This window comes from Vipera ursinii (assembly GCF_947247035.1).
Source record: "Vipera ursinii genome assembly, chromosome: Z".
Classification (NCBI taxonomy): domain Eukaryota; kingdom Metazoa; phylum Chordata; class Lepidosauria; order Squamata; family Viperidae; genus Vipera; species Vipera ursinii.
In genome coordinates this window covers 18,568,879-18,596,458 of record NC_139517.1, presented here as the reverse complement: position 1 = coordinate 18,596,458, position 27,580 = coordinate 18,568,879, and the positions used below count along the sequence as shown (strand labels likewise).

The 27,580-nt window shown below is 44.9% G+C and overlaps 1 protein-coding gene across 2 annotated transcripts; it reads right to left on the bottom strand.

Moving 5' to 3' along the window:
- Positions 1-373: 373 nt before the first annotated feature.
- On the bottom strand, positions 374-27,311 carry PRMT1 (protein arginine methyltransferase 1). 2 transcript variants are annotated; one of them, XM_083376610.1, is made up of 11 exons: positions 27,213-27,246; positions 22,157-22,210; positions 16,762-16,863; positions 16,439-16,594; positions 15,998-16,061; positions 11,407-11,549; positions 8,382-8,469; positions 8,064-8,179; positions 5,384-5,534; positions 3,903-4,024; positions 374-1,246 (listed from the first exon to the last, which is right to left on the bottom strand). In XM_083376610.1, the coding sequence occupies exons 1-11, from the start codon at positions 27,240-27,242 to the stop codon at positions 1,163-1,165; spliced, it is 1,110 nt and encodes a 369-aa protein (XP_083232736.1). In that variant the 5' UTR covers positions 27,243-27,246; the 3' UTR covers positions 374-1,162. The 2 variants fall into 2 exon arrangements, with proteins under 2 accessions (XP_083232736.1, XP_083232737.1); XM_083376611.1 differs by lacking the exon at positions 22,157-22,210 and having other exon boundaries at positions 27,213-27,311.
- Positions 27,312-27,580: the final 269 nt, after the last annotated feature.

Here is a 27,580-nt window from a genome sequence, read left to right as displayed (position 1 = left end):
GGATCGGTTCCTGGCATGCCGCAGCCTGGTACTACTCCACGGACCGGGGATTGGGGACCCCTGGGTTAAGGAGCCTATGCTGGAGCCACTGCTGAAGATACAATTTCTCCAGTTAATTTCTACACATGGAAAGGCTGGTGTGCTATCCTATCTCTTGTAAAAAAAAAAATTGTACAGCTGCATCAGTGATAGGATGGAAGTCCTTTGTATCCTAAACACCCTGGGTCAGACTGTTTTGGGAGTTCTCCACAGTACAGCCCAATCCTTCATCCTATTCCCACATTCTTTTCTTACAGAAATACTGCACAGAACAGTTGATACGCAAATGGTCACATTATCACACTGTCTTTTTCTATCAAAAAGAAAGAGCAACTGGTTTCAACTTCTTTATTTTTTTTTCCTCATGAATGTAACCATATAAAAACCATAAGTTATGAAAGTCACACTATGTCAGCTTTCCAAGGGCAAGGGATTAAAAAAACACCATCACCCTCCATAGATCTGAACAGGAAATTTAAGAGGGAAAAGTACAAAACCGTCAGTGAAAGAACAACACCCACAAAATGGAGATGCCTTTTTCACCCACACCTCCACATGCCCTCTTGATTTAAAAAAACCTGTTAGGATGCCCATCCTGCTGACTGGACGCGAAATTGATGTATGTACCCCCCTCCCCCCCCAAACCAAGCAGCGTTTGCACTGGAGGTGGTGACGAGGAACAGTGTTACACTGAAAAAACGGATTGGGAGGGAGAAAAATTTTAGGCAACACAGTTTGGCAGAGAAGACCAACAATGATTTAACAAAAATAAAAATCCATGATGGAAGCCTGCTGTTGGCACTCAAGCCTCAGAACAAACGAACGGACAAACCACGTGCATGTGTTCAATTGTGCTAACAGCCTCAGTTCCTGGTAGTTGGGGAAGGGGAAGGCTTTTGAAAACAAGGGGCAATGGGATTTGGGGTGGGGGGGGGATCTTGGCTATTTCCCCTAGCCTCTAATACTGACCCTCTCCTTGCTGGCCCAGAGTGCAGCTACAGGGAACTACACAATGAAATGAATTAGTGATACGTCAACGGAATAGGATGACAGAGAGGACTTGCTCTGGGTGCAAGGTTTGTTGAAGGAGGAGAAAAAAAAACCACCCGTGGGAGTAAAAGGGCTAACGCATCCGGTAATCCGTCGAACACGACAGCTCACACAATTGCCCTTTGAAGTCCAAGTCAATGGTGAAGTCCAGATCTCGCTGCATACAGAAAAAGGAAAATGAGTCAAAACATTTTTCTTTCGACACAATGTACACCACCACACACACACAGGAAGCTCAACCTCATCCCCATTAAGAGACAGGGAGGATTTACTTGCCATTTCTGTGATGCGAACGTTGTTATATTCTCTTTTCAGAATGTTCCCTACCCAACGGAGTGGGACCTATTTATCTACTTACATTTGCATGCTTTTGAGCTTCTAGGTTGGCAGGAGCTGGGATAAGGCGGGGAGCTCACCCTGGCGCATGGAGCGCGGGTCTCAAACCTGGGCTGCCGACTTTCCAGCTGACAAGCCCAGCGTGTTAACTGCTAAGCCACCGTGCCGCCCCACTTGCTGCAGTGCGTAACCTTAAATACGTTGCATTTTTGGAGCCTAGATATTAAACTCACAAGTACACTAAAACTGAACTTTCACAAGTTGTGCTAAACCTGGCGAGACATTAAGAGTCCTGGCATGACAATTCAAGCGAGAAAGCCCCAAATCCCAATTTTATACAAGATCTTGCAGGTGAGTTTTTAAACAAAGAAAACTTTTTTTTCCAGAACCGTCTTTTATATATTCACAAGATTATGCTAATTTCATCAATTACGCCTGAGTCATGACTAAAAACATTTTTTTTCTAAAAAAAAAAAAAAAAGTAAAAGCTACAGATTAGCTAAGTGCCGTCAATGGTGCCGAGATGAGATGGAAGAGAAACTGGATAAACGACCAGGTAACAACATTCTAAAACTTTTTATGGTTGAAATATACTGTATTTTCCGGCGTATAAGACGACTGGGCGTATAAGACGACCCCCCACATTTCCTGTTAAATTATAGGGTTTGTGCTATACTCGCCGTATAAGACTACCCCTCTTCCAACGCACACCAAATAAAAATTAAAAAACATCAGATTTGATTTTAATATGGTAATTTTCATTCAAATGCTTATGACAGGCAGGTACTTGGTATGAAAACTGTCACTTATAAACATAAGGCTGTTTGTCATCAAACATGTAAACACAAAACAGTGCAAGTGGATTAAACTTTTCCTAATTCACTCTAAAGCTTTCCCTGCGCAGACCAAATGGGAGATCCGCTCCAGGTTTTCCAGCCAGCCCGCCCAGTTCCTGAATCAAATGTGTCCTTAGAGCTAAGCAGCTGCTCTGGCTGCTGCATTCCCCACCTGGCTTTCAAGCTGGGATAGACTGCAGCTGCTCTTCAACTTTAGAAGGAAAGACGCCCAGACCCCAGCCTGTAAAAAATCACAGACTGCAGCTTTTTCTCCAATTGGTCCCGCTTTCCCTGCGCAGACCAAATGGGAGATCCGCTCCAGGTTTTCCAGCCAGCCCTGTCCCTAAAGTTTCAGCACCCTGCGTATAAGACGACCCCTGACTTTTGAGAAGATTTTCATGGGTTAAAAAGTCATCTTATAGGCCAGAAAATACGGTAAGAGGCCAATCACACTCCCTAAAAAATATGTCTTGTTTAAACCCCCAACAATCAAGAGCATATAACTGACAAAGAATGGGGAGATTGAATTTGGGGGGGGGAAGGAGATTTAAAGAGGATATGAATGCGCCCTGATTTTTTGGGGGTGGGATCCATTTCAGATCAGCTTTTGGCCAGGATTATGGTAGGAAGCAACCAATTCCCCCAAACTGGAACCTCTTAGAGCACCACAATCATAACACTGCTGGTAACAGAGCCAAAGCCCAGGTTAAGACCTGCTATCTCCTCCACATACGTATGCCATTCATCAGGAACCTTAGTTTAATTCATGTCTACTCAGGCATATTTATAAGCTGCTCAAGAGCCAAGAAAATTGCAGGGACTTGTCCAGGCACTCTCCAAGACTGAAAAAGGAAAGGGGGGGGGGGAAGTACTTCCACAGGTGTGCGTGTGTGTATCTGAAACTGACTTTTCTGCAGCAAGCTACCAAAGCATATATCTACTACCAAATAATGTATAGGGACATGGAAAATTTCCTGAGTCAAAATATACTTTGAGTCAAAATATATTCTCCAAAAAGTAACAAACAGTATGAGGACAAAAACTAAACTCAAAATTTATTTTCATTAAAATCAAAGGGTCCCTGGTCCCCCTGTCACATTAAAATTATATTTGGGTAATGTTTAGAGCTGCAGACACAACTTTCAAAAGCTTCAGGTTATGAGCATTTATCCAAAAGGACTACTATGTCAAAAGTGCATCACATAATAGCATTTTTAAACAGATGTTCCGATTCCAGAACAGAATAGTTTGTCCACTACAGGCAAGATTAAATTTACCTAGATCAGAACAGAACATTTCACGCTTCCCTACTTAAGAGGAGGAGTAAAGGGCATCCTAATTAGAATTCCAGCCAACCATGGTCTTTTCTCCAGACAACCATTTCATCTCTCTCCATCACTGCACATCCAACACTCCATGGCCATCTCTGTGCTTGATCCTCACTGGACAGTTTCTGGTTAATAACGTTTTTGCTAAAATATGCTTATTATGGCCTTTGTATTTTTGCAAATCTAAGAGGCAAAGAAGCTTCTGTAGATTTGATTTCTATTTCCCAAGCAGGTTTGCCATTGGAGGAAATGATGTCAACTTTCCAAAAAAAAAAAAAAACACTGCAGGAAAAGAACCACCCTCCGGACTCACATTGTTCTTGGCGTTAGGCTTCATGCCAATGGTGCCAAATATCTCCTCTCCTGTCTTCACTGTTAGATAGTCCTCCATGTAAAAGACTGTCTGTTTCCAGTGGGTGTAGGGAGATTCAGGACCTGAAGGGAATAAAAAAATATATGAAGCTGAACAGAGAAAGCAGCCAGGAGGGCAGGGGGGAGGGAAATAAATCAAGCCATTTGCTTGACTTAGTTGACTTTAGATATTTTTCTTCCAGATAAACTGAAGTTCTCTGAATCCTCCAATCACTCTACTTTTCAATCTCTCAATCAATAAAGTCTACAAGAATGCTACAGTGGGAGGACACCCATGCTCCTGAAAAAAACAGACTAGATTTAGTTTAGGTCAGGGCTTTTCAACCAGTGGTACGGGTACCACCTGTGGTACATTGGCACCTGGCAGGTGGTACACGACCATCCTAGAAAAGTGGTAGAGGGGGAGGGGAATGAGCTGAACAGGTGGCAGCACTGCACAAGCCTGAGCGAGAGACAGCTGGAGCTGCAGGGCTGTCAGGGCTCAGCGGAAGCGCCAGGATCAGAGCTTCTTCGGGGCTGTCAGGGCTCAGTGAAAGCACCAGGATCAGTGCCAGGCTCCAGAAGAAGCACCGATCAGCTGGAATGTTGCAGCCTCTCCAGGGTCTTGTGATTTACATTCAGATGCCGGGCAACTGATTCATATTTATGATGGTCACAGTGTCCCGGGGTCATGTGAAGTGACCAAAACCTCCTGCAACCGCCCAGCGGGGAGGGGGGGGAAATAAAAACCGAATACTCCCCCACCCCACCTGCCAATCCTCAACAGAAATGCTCAGAACAATGAAAACCTCGGACAGGAGGAAGAGCGCCGCTGGGCGGGCAGGCAGGTGTCTTGCTTGGCTGTGGCTTGGGGGGCACTTTTTTCAGTGCCACTGTAACTTCGAACAGTCACTAAGCAAACTGTTGTAAGTTGAGGACTACCTGTACCTCATCATTTCCCCCCCCCTTTTTTTTGGTCATCAAGTTTTTGACACTTTGCTAGGCGACTGGTGGTACTCGGATGTTGCCATATCCTAAAAGCAGTACAATGGGTGAAAAGGGTGAAAAGCCCTGGTTTAGTTCAGTTCTTACTGTAACATAGCACCGCTAGAAAGGCTAGATTTGGGTTTCTGAACCTTAGGCACTTTTTGAGACGTGTAGACTTCCAACTCCCAGAATTCCCAACCGGTGTGGCCGGTTGGGGAATCCTAGGAGTTGAAGTCCACTCAGGTTGAGAAACACAAAATCTAGCCTTTCCAGCAGTGCTGTGTTACTGTTAAGATATCAACTAGTCGTATTTTAAAACTGAAAATTCCATTGATTTGAGTCTATCCTTTACCAGAATATTAACATTTCAGCACCCAAGCCCCCCCCCCCCGCCAAAACACTGGATCAAAGTCCCTTATTGCTGATTTCCCACACTGAGGTAACAAATGCCCTTACTAGTAGAGAATCCAGTTCGCTTGTGGCATCGGGTAAACTCTATGTTGAAATAGGCGACCAAGGCATGGATGTAGTCATTGCGCTTCACTTGGAGACAGAAGGGGGATGTGAAGGTGAGGTCCTCCACCTTCACTGTGTAGATGTCTACTTCCTGCCACAGGTGTACGAAGGAGAGAGAAAACAAGACAGATTGGGGGGAAAAAAGTCAACATACCTTCATTATCCTCACAAAACATTATCTGTCATTCTTTCTGCTAACAAGCTCCTGCAGATTGCAAAAGTAGCAAACCTTTAGAGCACGGGTGTCAAACTCAATTTCATTGAGGGCCGCATCGGCATTGCGGTTGCCCTCAGGGGGCCAGGTGGGTATGGCCAGGGTGGGTGTGGCCTGCTGGGTGGGCGTGGCTAGAGTGCATATGGCCTACTGGGTGGGCGTGGCCAGCTCTACATCGTTCGCATCAAGGGTGCCTATGGGGGCCTGGGCAGGAGTGGGACAGATCTCAGGGTCTCTGGCAGAAGGAGGGTCTGTGGGCCAGGGCCAAGGCAGTGGGGGCCGTTCCCTCACTGTTTCCAGGATGGCTTCGTGGGCCGGATGAAACCACTTTGCAGGCCCGGATCTGGTCCTCAGGCCTTGTGTTTGACATGTCTGCTTTAGAGCCAAAAAGGGTAACATCCAAAAGACAAAGATTTGGAGGCATCATCCTGAGATAAGCTAGTATTTGAAACAAAAAGTGAGCAATTTGTAGAGTTTTTCCAAGGGGAAGATGCATCTGTGCAACTGTTCTGAACCAGCCCTCTTCTGGCCTTGTAGTAAGGCAAACCCCTATTCAGAAAGAAGAGACTGGAGAGCGTCCAAGGCTAAAAGGCATCTGCCAAGATTTAATTACGCAGTTAACAAAAACACTAGAGCTTGTCTTCTCAAGCGGAAAAGTTGCTTTCAGCAACCAGCCCCTCCCCAAACACTCCTTTTATAGAGAGCTCAGGGCGTGGTCTCCCTGTGCCTCCTCCCGAGGAGTCCCACAGCCTTTCTTTGTTTGTTCCTGCTCGACTGCCTCCTGCGTCGGGCGTCCTTGAACAGGGCCAGCTGTGGGTCATCTTCCTCCGCACTCTCAGGCTCACGCAGCTGAGAAGAGGTCCCCGGCTGAGGGCTCTGCAAAGCCTCCGAACCATCATCAGCCGGTTCATTTCCCTCCTCCCCCTCGTCTGAGTCATCCGATACATCGGACCCGGCTGTCGGACCCACAGGCTGGCCCTGAGTCACAACAGCAACCTCACTATGTTCACAGGTACTCTGCTCTGCTCTGGGCCATATGGGGATGGTACCAAATCTGATTTGTTTCCCCCCCCCCGGCACTCTGGGGAACAGAAGAGAATACTCCCTTACTGCTCTTCAATACAACAATCTAGCATTTGTTCTTAGCCCCCATTTGCCCATTGCCATCATCTTCTCCCAGTTATATGCCAAGGCTGTTCTCTTTTGCCTACAGAAGCCCCCCAAAGGGTCATTTGCATGCATAATCCAGATCAGCGAATATCACAGAAAGACAAAAGTATAGAGAGACCCTGTCAAAAAAAAAAAAACACGAGAAGCAAAAATAAGACAATGTTCCTAAAGCAGTGACAGGCACCACAACCTTTATCCACATGACAACTAAATGCCCAGTAAGATTTAAGATAGATTTCAAATGCTGGATAGTCAATCTTCTGGGCTGGCACTATATTTCCTCTCTTAAGCTCTGCAAAGTTCCTGGCGTGCCACTCTAAGCGGCCTTCTTTGGGGGATAGCTTAAATCAGGGGTGTCACTCAATTTCATTGAGGGCCACATCAGCATTGCGGTTGCCCTCAGGGGGCCGGGTGGGTATGGCCAGGGTGGGCGTGGCCTGCTGGGTGGGCGTGGCTAGAGTGCGTATGGCCTGCTGGGTGGGTGTGGCCAGCTCTACATCGTTCGCATCAAGGGTGCCTATGGGGGCCCGGGCAGGAGTGGGACAGATCTGAGGGTCTCTGGCAGAAGGAGGGTCTCTGGGCCAGGGCCAAGGCAGTGGGGGCCATTCCCTCACTGTTTCCAGGATGGCTTCACAGGCCACATGAAACCACTTCGTGGGCCGGATCCGGCCTCCGGGCCTTGTGTTTGACATGTCTGGCTTAAATGTTCCCCTTAATCAGGATCACTGTGATCGATATTGTTCATTTTAGTCCAGACATGTCAAACACAAGGCCCGGGGGCCGGATCAGGCCCGCAAAGTGGTTTCATGCGGCCCGTGAAGCCATCCTGGAAACAATGAGGGAACGGCCCCCACTGCTTTGGCCCTGGCCCAGAGACCCTCCTTCTGCCAGAGACCCTCAGATCTGTCCCACTCCTGCCCGGGCCCCCATAGGCACCCTTGATGCGAATGATGTAGAGCTGGCCACACCCACCCAGCAAGCCACGCCCACCCTGGCCATACCCACCCGGCCCCCTCAGGGCAACCGCAATGCTGATGTGGCCCTCAATGAAATTGAGCTTGACACCCCTGTTTTAGTCACTGGTCTGAAGAGCCACTACAACAGAGAAAGGTGATCAATGCTAGAAGCAACGTATGACCAGTGAGCACCTAATGCCATTTTAGACAGGGTGTTCACAGCAATGGCGATTTAAAAAAGTCAAGGGCAGAAAAAGTAGTTACCCCCAGCCCACCATACCTTGATGAGACAGGCGTTAGTGACCAACTGCTTTGGGTCAACAACATCCACCAAAGGCTCTTTGATTGCCACGTCTTTGATGCACGACATGTCGAATCCATATACGTTCTCCCACCCTGCAGTAAGAAATACAGAGTTTAGAAGAGAATTAAGATCCTGGAAAGCCTTTGCAATCACGCCCACCCACTACAAAAAAAAGGGACAATAAAAAAAAGCAGAGAAAATTATGTCCCTTTAAAAGAGTCACCGGGAAATACATTTCCCCCATATGTGCTCAAAAGGCCCGGCGTCCTTTTTGGAAAAGAACTTGGTACTTACAGTGGATCTTGTAATCTTTGTACTGCCGATCTTCAATAGCAGTGATGTACAAAGTGGCACGGTCTGGAAAAATAAGCCCATCTGGGGTCTGGTGCAAAATGGATGGTAAACAAAATATTAGCCACAAAACCATACAATCCTTTCCTTCATAGAGAACCTAATTTCTTGATTAGGGGAGTGGGCAGGGGAGGGACACACAATATACATGTCAGAATTCATGTTTCTTACAATTATTTATAACCCATCTTTCAGAATAACAATACAGTACAGTAATACCCAGATTCCTTACAAGCAGTACAATTCATTCTAAATAAAAATAGGAGAAGACTTCGAGGATCCTTCCCATAGTATCATGGGTACTAATGACGCTGTAAGAAGGAGGGGTAACCTAGACTGTTAATTACGAAAGGTGAACATGAGTAATCAGGTTTCAAATAACACTGCATATTTATTCTGACTTCTGCACAAATTACAAAAAAAACCACATTTTTAACTACTGATACATGCCTGCAGTTTGAAACCATATCCACAGTAATAGCCTTTAAGTGCAAAATAGATAACATTAATTCTCAGAGCTCGTGATCCTGAGAGGTCCTTGAGCTGGGGTGGTTCCTTAAAATTAATCCTCCTGTCCCCTCCCTATTGGCACTGTAATTGGATCTTCAGCAACATTCGGAGGGCAACAGATGCCGCAGTGTGCCCTAGTGTCATAATGGTATTAGCATCCATAGAAAAGCAGCTTGCACTGAAAGATGATTATTATTATTATTATTATTATTATTATTATTATTATTATTTATTAAATTTGTATACCGCCCTTCTCCCGAGGGACTCAGGGCGGTGAACAGGGCACATATAAATAGAAAATACAAAAATTAAAAAAGAATTAAATAATCGCCCAGATAAAACAATAACAATATAAAAACCCATTAAAAACCCTAACATCCCCCATCAGGCCAGGCCAGCTTGTTCAAATAAATGGGTCTTCAGACCGCGTCGGAAGGAGCGAAGGTCCGGTGCCGTGCGGAGCTCGACCGGCAGCTGGCTCCTGAATAAGCTAAATGCCAAAGGGGCTACCATCATAGCTTGAGTGACTACCGTAAAACGGCAGTGGCTTAAATACTCAATCGGACACTTTTGCTCAATGAAGAGGAATGTTCCACTTGCCTTACTTGGAGACAGCCTTTACTTCACGTCAAATCAAATTCTGTACAGGGCGTCCTCAACTTACGACAGTTCATTTAGTGACTTGTCGGAAGTTACAGCAGCACTGAAAAAAGTGACTCATCCTCGTTTTTCACACTTATCACCCTTGCAGCATCTCCACAGTCATGTGATCAAAAGGCTTGTAAACTGACTCATATTTATGACTGTTGCAGTGTCCCAGGGTCACGGGATCACCTTCTGTGACCTTCCGGCAAGCAAAGTCAATGGGGAAGACAGATCCACTTAAACATAACAGTGTGACTAATTTAACAACTGCAGTGATCCGCTTAACACCCTTGGCAAGAAAAGGTGTAAAATGGGGCAAGACTCACTTAACAAATTTTCACTCAGCAACAGACATTTGGGGCTCAATTGTGGTCGTAAGTAGAGGATCACCTGTACTGCAGGGCAAGAGCCCAGACCAAATAAAACTTATTAAATAAAACTTACACAGATACATGGTAGAGCGTCCAGACTAAATTAAAAGCACACCAGATAAAAATATTTAGCCCTACTTTCACTACTTTGCTGCCGGTGTGGGGAAAAAAGCTTTTGCAACTTTTACTTGTGCTTCCCTATTATTTTATTAAGAATGAAATTCTAATTCCGTTTTATGTCTTGTGATTAACAGCCAAAGATGGATTTTTCATGAAGCACAACAATACTTGGGAGACCCATAAGGCATAGAGCACTTTTGAAAACTGAATACCGAGAAAGAGTGTCGTTTAGAACAAGGACAATTTTTTTTCCTGTTAAATACTACAGCCTCTCAGGAACATAAGCCAGCTTGGCAGAAAAGTGTGTTTTTATTATTGCCTTTCCTCATTTCTACCCAAGAAACTGCAGGAGAACTTTTGCCAGAGGTGCAAATAATCATTTCTAAAGAGGTTTTGAAAAATTAATCAAGAGCTGAACAATTCCCCTGCTATTATAAATGGTGCCCTTCTCTCTTACTGTAATTTTTAAAGGAATTAGTACTGTACTGTTCTGAAAGATTAGATGATTTAGATACTGGGATGAGTCTAATGAATCTGAATGTAATCCTGAGACTTTACAGGGACAAGGTCACTCTGAAATGTTTGTTTGGCCAAGAGAGGTAATAGCTATTATTAGAGGTGTGCAAATTTCTGAAATAGAAATATACCATTGTAACCTTGAAATAGCCGGTCCGGGATCAAAACAGCTATTCCATGTACAAAATGGTCTTCTCCGATTATTCTGGACGTTTGCTGAGCTAAAAATTCTTCACTTCAAACTAGAAAGGCTTTCTGAACTATAGTTTAGATTACAAAACGGTTGTTTTCCATTCAAAAATGGGGTGCTTCAAATTAAAATAAGTTCCAAATCAAAACGTCTGAACACATCACCATTCTACCACTACACCTTGTCCTTTTTGTCAAATGGCATTTTCCGCAATCCAGGTTTGAAAATAAAGATAAGGTAGGGCCAGCTTAGATCTAGGCACCACTGGCAGAAATCAAGGGCTTGTAAGAAGAATGACATGTATTGATTAACTGATACTGTTTTTGATTATTATTCCATTCTCTACAGTTATCTATCACTATATTAACTATTGTTAATTGAACATATGTACCCGGACAAATAGCCTGTTTGCTAAAGAATGAAAATGTTATTGGGGGATAACCCCAATGTTGATCCCAACCCTGTCCTAATCCCAACCTCAACCCCAATCCTGATCCCAACCCCACCCTAAACACTAATCCCTAACCCAATCCTATTTTATCCCTAACACTATAAAATTCAATAAAATCCTTTATAAAAAAGAGGGGGAAAAAAGAAATCAAGGGTGGAGACTTACCAGCCACTTATCCCGGGCATAGATGACAGTATTCAGCATGGACTCATAGAAGAGACAGTAGCCCATCCACTCACTGATGATGATGTCAACCTTTTCCACAGGTAACTCCACTTCCTCCACTTTGCCCTTGATGATGGACACCACTTTCGGGGAGGAAAACCACCTGATTTAAAATTATGCTTCAGCGCAAAAGCGAGAATGAAAATCACTTTGGCAAAAGAGGGCTTCTTAGTCAAACCCAGCACTCCTAGTTGTAACTGTTAAGCAATCTCACAGGTTGTTAAGTAGATGGAGTCCCAGGTAAGTTACAGTTACGTCACGGGAGCGGGGGAGACCCTGGGATACCTAGTGCAGGCTGCGGGCAGGTCTTTCCCTACTCGGAAGCTGAAAATCCTCCCCACTGAAATTCAAGGACTTTTAAGCTCCAAACCGAGAGTCACATGGCCTAAACCATGCATTCTCCACCTCCTTGAGAGACCCTGTACTCTGTACCTTACTATGCTACCTCTCTGCTCAGGGGAAGAAAATCCTGCTTGGACTTCAGCTCTCTCTCGTTTCTGAGGGTTGGCCGAAATGTTATTTGCTTAAGGATTTCAGCTCCATGCCAAAATCTAAGCAGGCATAGAGCTGAAATTTTCGCAAGCAGCTCTTTTAGCCAGCCCACAGAAACATGAGACTCCTCTCGGTAGGTGACAGCATCTTGCAAACCTTTCCTACTGGCTTCCCCACTGACTTTCTGGAAAAGCCACAGAGACTACTACAAATCAGGCCCCCAAACCAAGAATGACATATATAGTCATTCTTCCAAGCTGATTTTTTTATTACAGAGTTCCCCAATATTTCCGGCTTTACGAACTGATGGGGGAGGGGGGAATGGTTCCGCATGTGTAGCCAGCAAGCGTGCGCACAGCTCCATTTGCGCAAGTGGAGTGCATACGTGCCTGCCACTCACTTAAATGGAGCGTGTACGCATGCTGCCCATGCAAGTGAGAATCACTCTTGCGTGCACGCTCGCTTGCCATTTCCATGGCCTGGTTGTAAACCCCTCATAGCCCACTAACGGGCCGCAGCCCACAGGTTGCGGACTCCTGCTTTATTGCTTTCACGTCTATAGACAGAATTTTTCCAAACTAAGCATTTTACTATCTGCATCTACCACACACTCTGAGAATTATCAAGGAGGCGATGGCTTCACCCTCTTTCTCACACATAAAGTATCTGGACTGAGTTGTCTCTTATTTCTTTGGAGTGCCCCCCTCCCCTGGGAATCCACCTAAGTACATTTCATTGCACAAATCATGATCATGAGGTGCTTGTCAACCAGTTGTAAGTATGAATAGGTTGCCAAGCATATATATAAAGGTAAAGGTTCCCCCCGCACATGCATGCTAGTCGTTTCCAACTCTAGGGGCGGGTGCTCATCTCCATTCCAAAGCCGAAGAGCCAGTGCTTGTCTGAGGACGTCTCCGTGGTCATGTGGCCGGCATGACTAGATGCCAAAGGCGCACGGAACGCTGTTACCTTCCCACCGTAGTGGTCCCTATTTTTCTACTTGCATTTTTACGTGCTTTCGAACTGCTAGGTTGGCAGAAGCTGGGACGAGTAACAGGCGCTCACTGTGTTACACGGCACTCGGGATTCGACCCGCCAAACTTCTGATCGACAAGCTCAGCGTCCTAACCCACTGAGCCACCGAGTCCCTCAGCATACAGGGAGTGCAGAATTATTAGGCAAATGAGTATTTTGACCACATCATCCTCTTTATGCATGTTGTCTTACTCCAAGCTGTATAGGCTCGAAAGCCTACTACCAATTAAGCATATTAGGTGATGTGCATCTCTGTAATGAGAAGGGGTGTGGTTTAATGACATCAACACCCTGTATCAGGTGTGCATAATTATTAGGCAACTTCCTTTCCTTTGGCAAAATGGGTCAAAAGAAGGACTTGACAGGCTCAGAAAAGTCAAAAATAGTGAGATATCTTGCAGAGGGATGCAGCACTCTTAAAATTGCAAAGCTTCTGAAGCGTGATCATCGAACAATCAAGCGTTTCATTCAAAATAGTCAACAGGGTCGCAAGAAGCGTGTGGAGAAACCAAGGCGCAAAATAACTGCCCATGAACTGAGAAAAGTCAAGCGTGCAGCTGCCAAGATGCCACTTGCCACCAGTTTGGCCATATTTCAGAGCTGCAACATCACTGGAGTGCCCAAAAGCACAAGGTGTGCAATACTCAGAGACATGGCCAAGGTAAGAAAGGCTGAAAGACGACCACCACTGAACAAGACACACAAGCTGAAACGTCAAGACTGGGCCAAGAAATATCTCAAGACTGATTTTTCTAAGGTTTTATGGACTGATGAAATGAGAGTGAGTCTTGATGGGCCAGATGGATGGGCCCGTGGCTGGATTGGTAAAGGGCAGAGAGCTCCAGTCCGACTCAGACGCCAGCAAGGTGGAGGTGGAGTACTGGTTTGGGCTGGTATCATCAAAGATGAGCTTGTGGGGCTTTTTCGGGTTGAGGATGGAGTCAAGCTCAACTCCCAGTCCTACTGCCAGTTTCTGGAAGACACCTTCTTCAAGCAGTGGTACAGGAAGAAATCTGCATCCTTCAAGAAAAACATGATTTTCATGCAGGACAATGCTCCATCACACGCGTCCAAGTACTCCACAGCGTGGCTGGCAAGAAAGGGTATAAAAGAAGGAAATCTAATGACATGGCCTCCTTGTTCACCTGATCTGAACCCCATTGAGAACCTGTGGTCCATCATCAAATGTGAGATTTACAAGGAGGGAAAACAGTACACCTCTCTGAACAGTGTCTGGGAGGCTGTGGTTGCTGCTGCACGCAATGTTGATGGTGAACAGATCAAAACACTGACAGAATCCATGGATGGCAGGCTTTTGAGTGTCCTTGCAAAGAAAGGTGGCTATATTGGTCACTGATTTGTTTTTGTTATGTTTTTGAATGTCAGAAATGTATATTTGTGAATGTTGAGATGTTATATTGGTTTCACTGGTAAAAATAAATAATTGAAATGGGTATATATTTGTTTTTTGTTAAGTTGCCTAATAATTATGCACAGTAATAGTCACCTGCACACACAGATATCCCCCTAAAATAGCTATAACTAAAAACAAACTAAAAACTACTTCCAAAAATATTCAGCTTTGATATTAATGAGTTTTTTGGGTTCATTGAGAACATGGTTGTTGTTCAATAATAAAATTAATCCTCAAAAATACAACTTGCCTAATAATTCTGCACTCCCTGTATATATATACAGAGCATAATGCTTAATGAGGTAAAGAAGAATCCTCGAGTGTCAGCTAAAGACCTACAGAAATCTCTGGCACATGCTAACATTTTTGTTGACACATCTACAATAAGGAAAACATTATACAAGAATGGAGTACATGGGAGGACACCACGGAGGAAGCCATTGCTGTCCAAAAAAAATATTGCAGCATGTTTGAAATTTGCAAAAGAGCACCTGGATGTTCCACAGCACTACTGGCAAAATATACTGTGGACAGATGAAACCAAAATTGAGTTGTTTGGGAAAAACACACAACACTTTATGTGGAGAAAAAAAGGCACAGCACACCAACATCAAAACCTCATCCCCACTGTAAAACATGGCGGAGGGAGCATCATGGTTTGGGGCTGCTTTGCTGCCTCAGGGCCTGGACGGATTGTTGTCATTGATGGGAAAATGAATTCCAGAGTTTATCAGGACATTTTGCAGGAAAACGTACGACCATCTGTCCGCCAACTGAAGCTCCGCAGAGGATGGGTGATGCAACAGGACAATGACCCAAAGCATACAAGTAATTCAACAAAACAATGGCTTCAACAGAACAGAATACGCCTTGTGGAGTGGCCCAGTCCTGACCTCAACCCGATTGAAATGCTGTGGCATGACCTTAAGAGAGCGATTCACACCAGACACCCTAAGAATATTGCTACACTGAAAGAGTTTTGTGAAGAGGAGTGGTCCAAAATTATTCCAGATCGTTGTGCAGGTCTGATCTGCAACTACAGGAAACGTTTGGTTGAGGTTATTGCTGCCAAAGGAGGGTCAACCAGTTATTAAGTCCAAAGGTTCACATACTTTTTTCCACCCTGCACTGTGAATGTTTCCATCTTATGTTCAATTAAAACATGATAACAGCTAATGTTTGTGTAGTATTATTTTAAGCAGACTGTGTTTTTCTATTGTTGTGACTTACATGACGTTTAGAGCGCATTTTATGGCCAATTCATGTAAAACTCCACGTAATCCCAAAGGGTTCACATACTTTTTCTTGCAACTGTATATACACACATATACATAATTATATACACATACATATACACACATATACACATATATACATATACATGTATATATACACATATATACATACACACACACACACGTATATGTATATGTATAGCAACAGTCAAAAGTGCTTTACATAAGCCCATTGTTAAGTATGGTCCTAAGTTGAGAACTACCTCTAAACATCTTATGTACAACACTGGCTATTTGGATACACAGATAAGTGACTCAGAAATTGAGGACATTTTTTAAAAATGAATTTACTTACCATGGTCAAGTTTATTGGCTTTGACGATTTTGACAGCATAATCAGAGATACTGGAGCATTCAATCTATTAGTTGAGGTCATATCCAAAGTGGGGAACAGGATGGGGGAATAAAGAGAGATGTTTGGTAAGCTAGTGCATTGTATTTTTTTTATTCCTAAATTAGTAAGAAACCTCCCTGGAAATACATGTGATGAAATGGCACTAAAGAATGCCAAGTGTTAATATTAAATCAAATGGTGTCTCTCTCTTGCCCGTCATTCCAAATCTTCATAAAACTAAGGCAGATTTGTACAACTTTAACAGCACTAATTTTAATACAGAACTTTTAAATCTCTGTTTATCAGTCCACTTAGGATTCCATCAAATCCTTTCGTCCATTTTGCACCCAACAGACTCCATCACAAAACAAGAGACCAGTAGCATATGAGCATCACACTTACCCCAATGACCCGCTTGGCACCAGCCTTGGCTGCAAACATGCAAAGTATTCCCGTGCCACTGCCAACATCCAGGACCACTTTGTCCTTGAAGAGGTGCCGATTGTGAAACATGGAATTTCTGTAGGTCAGCGTGCGGACCTCATCTTTCAGCATTTCCTAAGATGCAGAGAAAAGGGATATCAGGAAATTCCCCCCAAAATCTATTTACACCCCCCCCCTCCAAAATGGACAAGATTGGATCTCTCTGAAAAACCTAAGGAGAGATGGGCAGCAAACCAATTTAATAAATTAATAAATAACCACATCCCCCCCAATTATCTCACCTCATGGATCCCAAAGTGAGCGTAGGAATCAAAGTAATAATCCTTGGAAGTCATCTCTTCTGCTGTTGGTTTGCTGCTGCTTTCCGGCTGGGTGCACGACACCTGGTGAAAACAGAAAGGCCCAAGTCATCCCAGGACCCCCTAATATAACTTACAATTTCCCCACTTAATTCCGTATTAACATTTAAAATTTGTATTGCTCAACTAATAACTTTAATATCAATCAATATGGTCTATATCAGGGGTAGGCAACCTCGGCTCTTTTATGACTCATGGACCTCAACTCCCAGAATTCCTGAGCCAGCATAGCTGACTCAGGAATTCTGGGAGTTGAAGTCCATGAGTCATAAAAGAGCCGAGGTTGCCTACCCCTGGTCTATAAGATGCCTGATTAAATGGATTTTAAAAATGCAGGTGCAGCACTGGTGCTTTCTTAACAATGTGTGTGCAAGAGGCAAAAAAACCCCCAACAAACATCTTTTCACGGATGTCGATGTACATATATACTTTATATAAACAAGTATGCTGCTTCTTTTAGAGTTACAGTTTTCACTCATGGCAAATCCATGCAACTATTAATTAGATGATGGCCATAAAAGAAAAAAAGGAGTATTAGTACCTTAGCTTGTAGAAATTCACACTCACATTACCCTCTCACAAAATATTTGCAGTTTCTGAAGTAACCCTTTATTCAATTCAACGGTTTGGGGCTTCTTTTCTTTTTATTTCACCCAGGGAAAACCAGAGTTCCAATCTCCTTTAGAAAATCTGTTGCCGATACTCTTCTTCTGAACATGGCACAGTGCATCTATTTTAATGAGGTTAAAAAGTCTACAGATATTGCAACAATTCCTTCTTCTCAAGAAGCCAAACGTTTGGTTTACAAAGTCACTCTTATATCCTACGGAAGGGTTAGGCTTTTGCTCGGTGGAGATAATGCCCTAGGCTCAGGGGTGGGCAACCTTGGCTCTTTTATGACTCGTGGACTTCAACTCCCAGAATTCCTGAGCTGGGCGTGGCTCAGCTTGGAAACCTCTCCCTTTCCCCCTCAGCATGGCTGGCTCAGGAATTCTGGGAGTTGCAAGTCCACGAGTCATAAAAGAGCAAAAGGTTGCCCACCCCTGACCTAGGGAGATAATAGGTCAGGGTTAGGGTTCTTGGGAGATTCACAGGCTGACAGTGCAAAGGGTTAGGTTGTCAGAAAGGTGATGGATGACCCTGCCCTTATAATGAGAATTGTAACAGGCAATTTGGAGGGTAAGGAAAAAACTCATGCATCTCTTCTATGCTCCAGGTGGTCTCAAGATGCTATTCTATACTTGCTGGTTTTAGGGAAGGTTCTTTGTGTATGCACTGAGCCTAACCCTCATGTTTAATTTGGTTCACCCGTGTTCCATCAAGTAGCAAAGTCTGTTCTGACTAGTGGTAAGCTCTTTAGGCAGAAGCCTGAACCCAAGACCAGTTATCCAGACATTTTCATATAATGGAAATTCTTGGAACATTTATTTTTGCAGTTTTGCAGGAGGTGGTTGGTGGAATAAACAAGTAAAATGAGGGGTTAAATTCTTAAAATTCTAAACCAATTGGACGGATTTCCAATATAAGGGAAATGCCTTGAACCTCTGGTAAACCAAGCTGAAGTTGCTAAGTAGAATTAACTATTTTATCTTCCTCTAAGTAAGATTTCTTAGTCAGAAGAACAAAGAAAGCAGGAAAAAAATATAGCTCAAGCCTATGTAATAAAGACCATAATGTCGCTTGAATAGGACACAATTTCACAAGTCGCATTTTCAAGCATGTGAATCTTAAAACAGGTTGTAGATTTGGAGGTGGAGTTTGAGCCTCTATAAAAACAAACTTCTATGGGGGGGGGAACTGTATCATAAACCTGGATTAATACCTTTCACTTATTACTTAAGGCTTCAGTGCTAGACAATTGCAACATACTTTAACTGCTCCCAGTGTTGCATCACTGGAAGCTATAGCTGGTGCAGAGCGCAGATGGCTGAATTCAAGGAAGTAGGTTGTCGAGTAGACACCACCACACTAGCAAAGGGTATCCGTATTCAAAATGGGAGGTGTGACTGGATGATCAAAGTCCTGCCTCTTTTAATGTGCATTGCAAGCATCTCTCTCGTACATACAGGTAAAAAGAGGAGGGTCTTTCATTGTCCCCGTAATGCTCATGATTTTCATGCTGTCAACACTAGCCCCCTCCCCTCTGTGCATCAATATTTGTGCTTTAGATTGTAAACCGCCCTGAGTCTTCAGAGAAGAGTGGGTTATAAATGGGATTTATATATATATATATATATATATATATATATATATATATATATATATATATATATATATATATATATATATATATATATATATATATATACACACACACACACATATATATATATATACATATATTTATATACACACACATACACACACACACACACACACACACACACACACACACACACATATATATATATATATATATATATATATATATATATATATATATATATATATATCTGGATCATAAGTATCTTTTAGGAGGGGTGCATCATGATTGCAAACAGTCGCTAAGCAACTGATCGTAAGTCAAGGACTACCTGTATTTACAACTCCTAATATTTCTACCCATATATCCGATAGGGAAGTTGCAATCCAACCAATTTTGAGGATGCACAACTGGGGGAAACTATTCTATATCACTCAGTCAGAAGATCCCGTCTTAAACTAGATCCAGTCATCTTCCAATAGCTGTAGCTCTTAAAATTATTCCTGCTGAGATAGTACTTTTTTCATGATCAGAACCCTAAATTTAAAAAAGGTGAATCCATTTTCTCTCAATCTAGAAAGGTGTCCAAAATTTACAAATCTCAAAAAAAAATGGCCTACAAACAGTTCATACCATCTTATCTATGTTACCCGTTACCTGTCCTGCCACAATATTGCCCAATGAGGTTGTCCCATTTTCAAAATATAGACTCACTGCCTGGCAAAGTGATATAACAAGCCCAAGTGATTTAAACCATCTTATAACTAATCCTATACATGTTATTAGACTGCTGGGGGCTCCTGAGCTAAGGTATAGATCAGGGGTAGGCAACCTTGGCTCTTTTATGACTCGTGGACCTCAACTCCCAGAATTCCTGAGCCAGCTGGCTCAGGAATTCTGGGAGTTGAAGTCCACGAGTCATAAAAGAGCCAAGGTTGCCTACCCCTGGTATAGATCATACTAAGTAGCTCCCTCGTTCCACTGCTAGCTTGCTCAATCACCTGCATGGTAATCAGGAGCACACATGGCCACTAGGATATAGTAGCTTATAATTGATGGGTGATTGAGCCAAGTTATTAAGTCCTTTACTGATTTCAGAAAGCTAAACAGAATTAGTTGGATGGGATGCATCCAGAAAACTCTGCAGGTACAGCTGGGAAGTAAAAAAAAGTATTTTTGCAGAAGACAATGGCAAATCCTGTCCATATTACTACCAAAATGTCTACACACATTCTCTGTGTAATCTCCCAGATTTGAGCTCAAGTCAAAGAGGATCTTGGCTCTATCTTAAATCCCTAACCAGCCACAAGAGCACAATATTCCCTTCACCCAGGTTGCTCAAACACATCTGGAGGGCACCAGATTGGAGAATTCTGTCTTCAGGGTTAAATTCTTAAGGAAATCAAATTGTTCTCATATTTGTAAGCCAGAGAGATTGCTTTTATCCTGATCTTTTGATGTTTTAAAAATAGGTTTATACAATCCCCGATTTGAGTTTTTTAAAGTTAAAAAGGGCTTGGACAAAAAGGGGATGGATAAATATTATAACAACAGAAAAATGGCAACTTGAAATGCATTTCCACAAGCAAGCAATGGTTCACTAAAACATAGGTCACAACAAATCTGCTCCTCCCCTTAAAGGTTGTCCACAAGACCTCAGCTGTATGGATTCTTTACTCCCCAAAGAGGAGAAAACGGGGAGTAAAAGATCAAATCTCTGTGTATTTGGCTAGTCAGATGCTGCACAGATTGAAGTTCTAACTAAAGTGCACCAGCTCCATTTGATGGACGAGAAATTTCTGGCTCTGGCAGAAATGGATAAAAATTTGCCATTTCAGTCTTCTTAGTACCACCATATCTAGGGGATCGGTTCTTTGTCGTTCCCCCCCCCCACAATGCTCTCAGGGCAATTCTGTCTCGTATTCCCACAATGCACAGGGACGTTTGGCAGGCTTTATTATTAATGGCCTACCTCCTGAGCTGCTCTACCCCCTGAATGTCCCCCAAAACGGGGAGCTGCAATAAAAGTTAAGGAAAGAATGGTCAAGTGTTCCCAACGCAACCAACACCTTGGCTTACACCCCTCCAGCTCTGTCCCACAAAGTCTCCCCAATATGTCAATGTCAGGCACTTAGCATTTTGTTTAAACTGACTGACATGAGAGTGGGGGGAAAAGGGGGGGGGAGAACCCCGAGGTACAAATCCTTCACCCATACATCAACCAGAAAACAAGTTTGGTTTTTTTTAATCAAGATACAATGCAAGGCTAATATAATTTGATGCCCATTGTAATAATTTGTATGTCTGAGATAAATGCTAAAACTTGAAAAGCGGGTATTTAGGAATCATGGGACAATAGCTGGGCACCACAAATGAACCTGTTCTCGCACCCAACATCCAAAACCTCAAATCAACCCCTGTGCTTTCTCCCCTTCCAAAATATCAAGTAATGCCTAAACATTTGCTACCTATACCATGAGAAACCAGTAGGAACTGCTTTCTGCTTAAAAAAAAAAGTGTTGTAGCAAAATATTATCTTATTTGCAGCTTTATCAATGGATAAAAAAAAAGGATAGGTTCCTGTCAGTTTCCACTAAGGGCATAAATAAAGGTTTATATGGGCAACAAGGTAAACAATTTGAAATAAAGCACAAAAAATTGGTCATGAACCCAATTCTTTTTTTTTTCCATCCTGCATTGTTTAGCCACTCAGACTGAACAGGCACTGCATCATAGGGTTAACTGAAGGGATAAGGACTAAAAGATGCGTTACAGAAGCAAGAAAGAAGAAACAATATGTAAAATGATACTGTGAAGAAGGGGGCAAAGTACCAGAAAGTAGGTATATTCTTACACCTAGAATTTATGGGAAATGGTGTTTAGTTAGTCCTAGCAGTTTGAGAAAAGGGCAGTACATCTAAGCAAGAGCTACAAAAGCAAGGGGGTAACTATAGATGCAATTTTAGCAAGAGACAGATGCGAGGTGGGGGGGGGGGAAACTAATGGACGATGCATCACCAAGCCGGCTACACAACAAGGAAAGGTCTGGCCTGAGCTCAACCACATCCAGGGTTGAGCACTAGCCTAGTGTTCATGAACTCAAAGGATATTTACATCTTCTAGCGGAGTCTGCAGGCTCATCCCATTAGCCAGGGTGGTTACAAAATTCTAGGAGAGAGAGTAACAAGGGAAAGAATGTCAATTCGGAGCTCAACGGGAACCGATCCGGAGCCTGGATCATTTTAACAACTAAGATTTGGAGAGGGAATAAGACCAAAAAAAAACCCTGATAAAAGTTGATCAACAAATAAGGAAGCAATTCTGGGATGTCTCTCTATGTGAGGGATTAATAAGTTTCCTTCTAGGTTTGCCAAGGTTATCCAGAAAGAACAATTTCCAGAGCTGGAAACCAGCTCTTAGGATTGTAACAATCCACCCAGAATCACATATGTGAGATGGGCCGCTGTACAAATTGAATAAATAACAAGGCTGGCAAATACAAGATTGGAGAGGAAGTCTTCCATGTCCTCTATGGTAAAAAAGACTAGCACCCCTCTGAGCTCCCCCAATAACGTACGCACCTTCTATTCAACCGTATCACTAAACAGAACTACCACACCACACACGAGCAGGGTTGCCTCCAGTCACAAAGAGGCTTTTTGTAGGATTATCACAATCCCATGCCAGGAATAGAAAAGGGAAAAGAAAAAAAAACCTCATCTGAAATGCCAGCAGAGTTGCTATGCCAGACATCAAGGTCTCAGTTATACACCTACCCAGTGACAGCAATCTCCACCGCCTGTTCCCCATTCAGTATGTTCGGATACAGCACTTCCAAGAGGAATTGGTAAACACTGTTTTCAACAGAGCTAACTTAATTCAGAAGGTGAAACAGAATGCAAACGTTGCATGGGTTACTTAAGGCTCAAGGTTGACTCAGCCTTCCATCCTTCTGAGGTAGGTAAAATGAGGACCCAGATTGTTGGGGGCAATTAAGCTGACTTTGTAAAAAAAAATGCCGCTTGGGGGGAGGGGGGCCCGAAAGCCCTAATAAGCAGGCATATACATAGAATGAAGGCTATTGCTAAGCACATTGGTTTGTGCTTTAAGTTGTAAGCCGCCCTGAGTCTTCGGAGAAGGGCGGGATATAAATGGGATAAAAAAAAAAGATATGGATGAGAGACATCCATTAGGTCAAGGGTAGGCAACCTTGGCTCTTTTATGACTCATGGACTTCAACTCCCAGAATTCCTGAGTCACCATAGCTGACTCAGGAATTCTGGGAGTTGAAGTCCACGAGTCATAAAAGAGCCGAGGTTGCCTACCCCTGCATTAGGTGATAAGGGCTCCTCATGCTACATTCCTGTTTGGGCACCTTCTTCCCCACATCCTTAGTACTCTGCCCTTGATTCGCTTTTACATTTATTTCCATAAGGCTCTTATAAATTCTCAGCTGACACATATGCAGCAGTTATACAATAAGATGTCAGTGCTAGCCCACTCCTCAGAGGATAAAGCTGTAGGATCTCTTCTGGTAGCCTAGTGTGAGTTACCTGTGTTACTACTGACTTAGGCAAACCTGCACGCCCTGGCATACCCATGCACCCCACCACCCCTCAGTGTGCCAAAGCCAAGCACCATCACTACGTGCTCCCTGGCTACAACTGCTCTTGCATTTGGTTGAAGGACAGTTAAGGCAACCAGTTATCTACTGAGATGATAATCTTCTTTAACGAATGAGGGATAATGTTGCAGGATCCAATCTAGCCTAGACAGAAGTTCCCTGAAGATGGGTTACAGTACGAGTCCGAAAGTTTGGGAGACAAAAGCTCTGGTCCCGATGACCAATCCAGATTGGATCCTGCAATCTTTAAACTGAAGGAATTGAAAAAGAAGCTAGTAAGTCACTTTATTAGGGTAAATTTGGATTCCTACATCAAGCAAGAGGCTAAACTCAGTAGCCTAAATCAGCTTTCAACTCATGAACCTCCAAAGGACTCACCAGTAATCAATATAGGGGGAATGTCCAGATCAAGAAGCTTGGCCTAAATGGATCATTCCAATTCTATGGGCTCTGTTTAAACCAAAAACTGAAAGGCAGGTGGGGCTGAGGGACATCTAAAATGGAATGAGCTAGAAGATGATAAAAAATATACCTTTCCCACAGTTAACTATTGGGCCCTGTCATTCCCATTCTAGGAAGAAAACCTGCAGATGAAAAAGATTCCCAACAATGGTGTTTCTGTGACCATGTGAACTTTGCAAATGAGATGGGAGATACATCAATTTCTTGCTTACCTATACAGTACATAATTCTTTCCTTCCAACCTTTTTCAACCTCTGTCACCTGCCAATTTAAATAATTCATCCACCACTCCTCAATCTTTTTCCAAAATTTGCAGCTCCCTGAAGTCTACACATTGTAACCTCTGATATCCAACCCTCCTAAAATTTAGTTCTGAGTCACCTTGAGCTTCGCCTTTCACCCGAACCTTACCCCAGCAGCCTCACCCAAGCTTCCTCTGAAGACCCTGCAATCTTACCTTCCTTCAAATGATCTCTTATACAAATCATAGCACGTGTCAAAGCAGGTCCTCCTACAAATTTGCCCATTTTACTTGTGAGGCTTAGTCTCAGTAATGTCTTCCCGTCCACAGTAAACCCACAGGCTACCACAAGGTGCAAGAATACGGGAACAATGAGCTAGAAGGCAATAACTCACCATAAGGCAGGGGTGTCAAACTCAATTTCATTGAGGGCCCCATCAGCATTGCGGTTGCCCTCAGGGGGCCGGGTGGGTATGGCCAGGTTGGGCGTGGCCTACTGGGTGGGCGTGGCTAGAGTGCGTATGGCCTACTGGGTGGGCATGGCCAGCTCTACATCGTTGGCATCAAGGGTGCCTATGGGGGCCTGGGCAGGAGTGGGACAGATCTGAGGGTCTCTGGCAGAAAGAGGGTTTCTGGGCCAGGACCAAGGCAGCGGGGGGCCGTTCCCTCACCGTTTCCAGGATGGTTTCGCGGGTCACATGAAACCACTTTGCGGGCCGGATTTGCCCCCCCCCGGGCCTTGTGTTTGACATGTCTGCCATCAGGCATCAGAGCCTCCTTAGGACAATGAGCACAATGGGCCTGTCAAAAGTAAAGAGCAACCACCCTCAGGGAAGCCATGGCATTAAGGCCCACAGTTTCCTTTCAGACAGTTAAAACCAGGCAAAATTAAGAGGGAAAGGGACCACTTCACAAAATCATGGTGAAAACAGGCACATCATCATCATGATTATATTACTATTACTATTAAAGGTAAAGGGTCCCCCGCACATGCGTGCCAGTCGTTTCCGACTCTAGGGGCCGGTGCTCATCTCCGTTTCAAAGCCAAAGAGCCAGCGCTTGTCCGAGGACGTCTCCGTCCGTGGTCATGTGGCCGGCATGACTAGACGCCAAAGGCGCACGGAACGCTTTGGTGGTCCCTATTTTTTCTACTTGCATTTTTTACGTGCTTTCGAACTGCTAGGTTGTCAGAAGCTGGGACGAGTAAGAGGCGCTCACTCTGCTACGCGGCACTCGGGATTCGACCCGCCAAACTGCCGACCTTCCGATCGACAAGCTCAGCGTCCTAACCCACTGAGCCACCACGTCCCTTCTATTATTATTATTATTATTATTATTATTATTATTATTATTATTATTATTATTATTATTATTATTATTATTATCAGGCAAATTATGAAGTTGAAAAACTGGGGGTGGGAGGGTGGGGGTGGGTGGGAAGGGGGCAGAGGAAGAGATGGGACTGGGCAAAGGGGGAAGGGGGGTTGGTCTGTGGCAGGGGTCTTCAAACGTGGCCCTTTTATGGCTTGTGGACTTCAGCTCCCAGAATTCATCAGCCACACATGCCTACCTGAGGAATTCTGGGAGTTGGAGTCCATAAGTCATAAAAGGACCAGGTTTGAAGACCCCTGGTCTGTTGGGGTTGATTCTGCATTTCCACCCGTGGGAAGAATCCGGCAATCCACCACAGCCCGACATCACGAGAAGCCAGCGTGGGGTTGGTTGCCCAAAGAAGGAAAGGCCAAGGTGCCAAGGAGCCAGCGGGACGGGAAAAAAAAAGCCGGAGCGTCCGCGAACAAAGAAGTTCAACTATCTGCGGCAGCGTCGGGGGGGGGGAGGGAGGGGAAGGGGGGGAAAGGGTCCTTCCCAGCAGAGGGGGGGGCGCAACTTTGGGGAGGGGGCGGCCCGTCGGACCCTAAGGATCGACGGGCCGGGGGCAAAAAAACCCAAAAAGCTTCGCCACCCGTGGAGCGGGAACCCCAGGAGGCTCCCATGAAGGAGGACCCACGGAGGGGGGGGGGGCTGCGCAGCGCTCCAAGATCGGCGGCGGAGGGGGAGGGGGAGGGGAAGGGGCGGGCGGTGGGAGGAGCTCCAGGGGCCTCCCCCTCCCGGGCCACAGGGGGGCGGGGCCCAACGAGGGCAGGCGGTGCCATGCGGCTCCCATGAGGAAAGAAACCGCGTTAAAGAGCGGAGCGGGGCGGGCGAGCGCGGGGGGGGGAGGGAGGAAGAAGAAGAAGAAGAAGAAGCGTGCGAGGTTTTCCGCGAAAACGGGTCGGCACGTCGGAAAGGGGGGAGCCTCTCCAGATTTGGAAAAAGAAAAAAAAACCCGAGGCTTTTCCCGCCCATCCTAACCAGCGACACACACACACACACGTATCTTGGAGGGGGAGAAGCGCCTCTCTCCCTAGCCCCCCACACCTCTTATGTGGGGACAGTCCGGAACGGGGGAGGGAGGGAAGAGGCGGCGACAGCGAGAAAAAATGGACCACTAATGGAGGGAAGGAAGGGCGGGGATGGTCTTTACGGGGCCGCCCCGGAGGAGAAAAGAGGGGAAAGGCAGCGAGGGGGAGAAAGTAGGGGGCTTGGTCGCTCGGGCGGCGGAAGGCAGGCGCTCTCCAGGAGCCCCGTCAAGCCTGCGGTGGGGGGGCTGTCATCAGGTGGGGGGGCTTCGGAGGGGTCTCGGTTGAGCAATCCCTCCCGTTCCCTATCGCCTTAGGAGGTTCTGGAAGAGACTCGGTGGGTGAAGGCTTAAGGGGCCCCTCGGAGCGGAACGGGGGCAGCCTCCGACTCCCCTCCCTTTTTTTTTTCTTTCCCTCTTTCACCCCCCCCCCTTACTCCCTCACCTCCATGATGCAGTTTGCAGCCTCCGCCATCTTGCGAATGAGACAGAAAAAGAGAACCGCTGGCCGGACTCCCCCAGCCTCGTTCAGTCGAGGGGAAGGGACTCGGCGTTCCATTGGGCGGCCTCGCCGTCACTCAAAAGGGAAGGCGGGGAGGAAAAAAAAAAAGGGCAGCCCCGCCTCTCGGGCTTTCATTGGTCGACGGGGTCTCCTTCAGTCAGGAAGGGAAAGGGCCCTCCCTCACGCTATTTCAAACCGTATTGGGCGCACTTAAGAGGAAGGGCTCGGCGCGCGCAGGCGCAAGACTTTTTTTTTTTTTTGCGGTCGAGAGACAAAAAGTGGGAAGCGTTGGGGAACGCCTCCTCCTCATG

Excerpts from the sequence above, each read along its gene's own strand:
- PRMT1 (XM_083376610.1), bottom strand. The coding sequence starts at position 27,242 with ATGGCGGAGGCTGCAAACTGCATCATGGAG. Across the intron at positions 22,211-27,212 it reads CTGCAAACTGCATCATGGAG|AATTTTGTAACCACCCTGGC; the intron begins GTGAGGGAGTAA and ends TCTCTCTCCTAG. Across the intron at positions 16,062-16,438 it reads GTGCCAAGCGGGTCATTGGG|ATTGAATGCTCCAGTATCTC; the intron begins GTAAGTGTGATG and ends CTCAACTAATAG.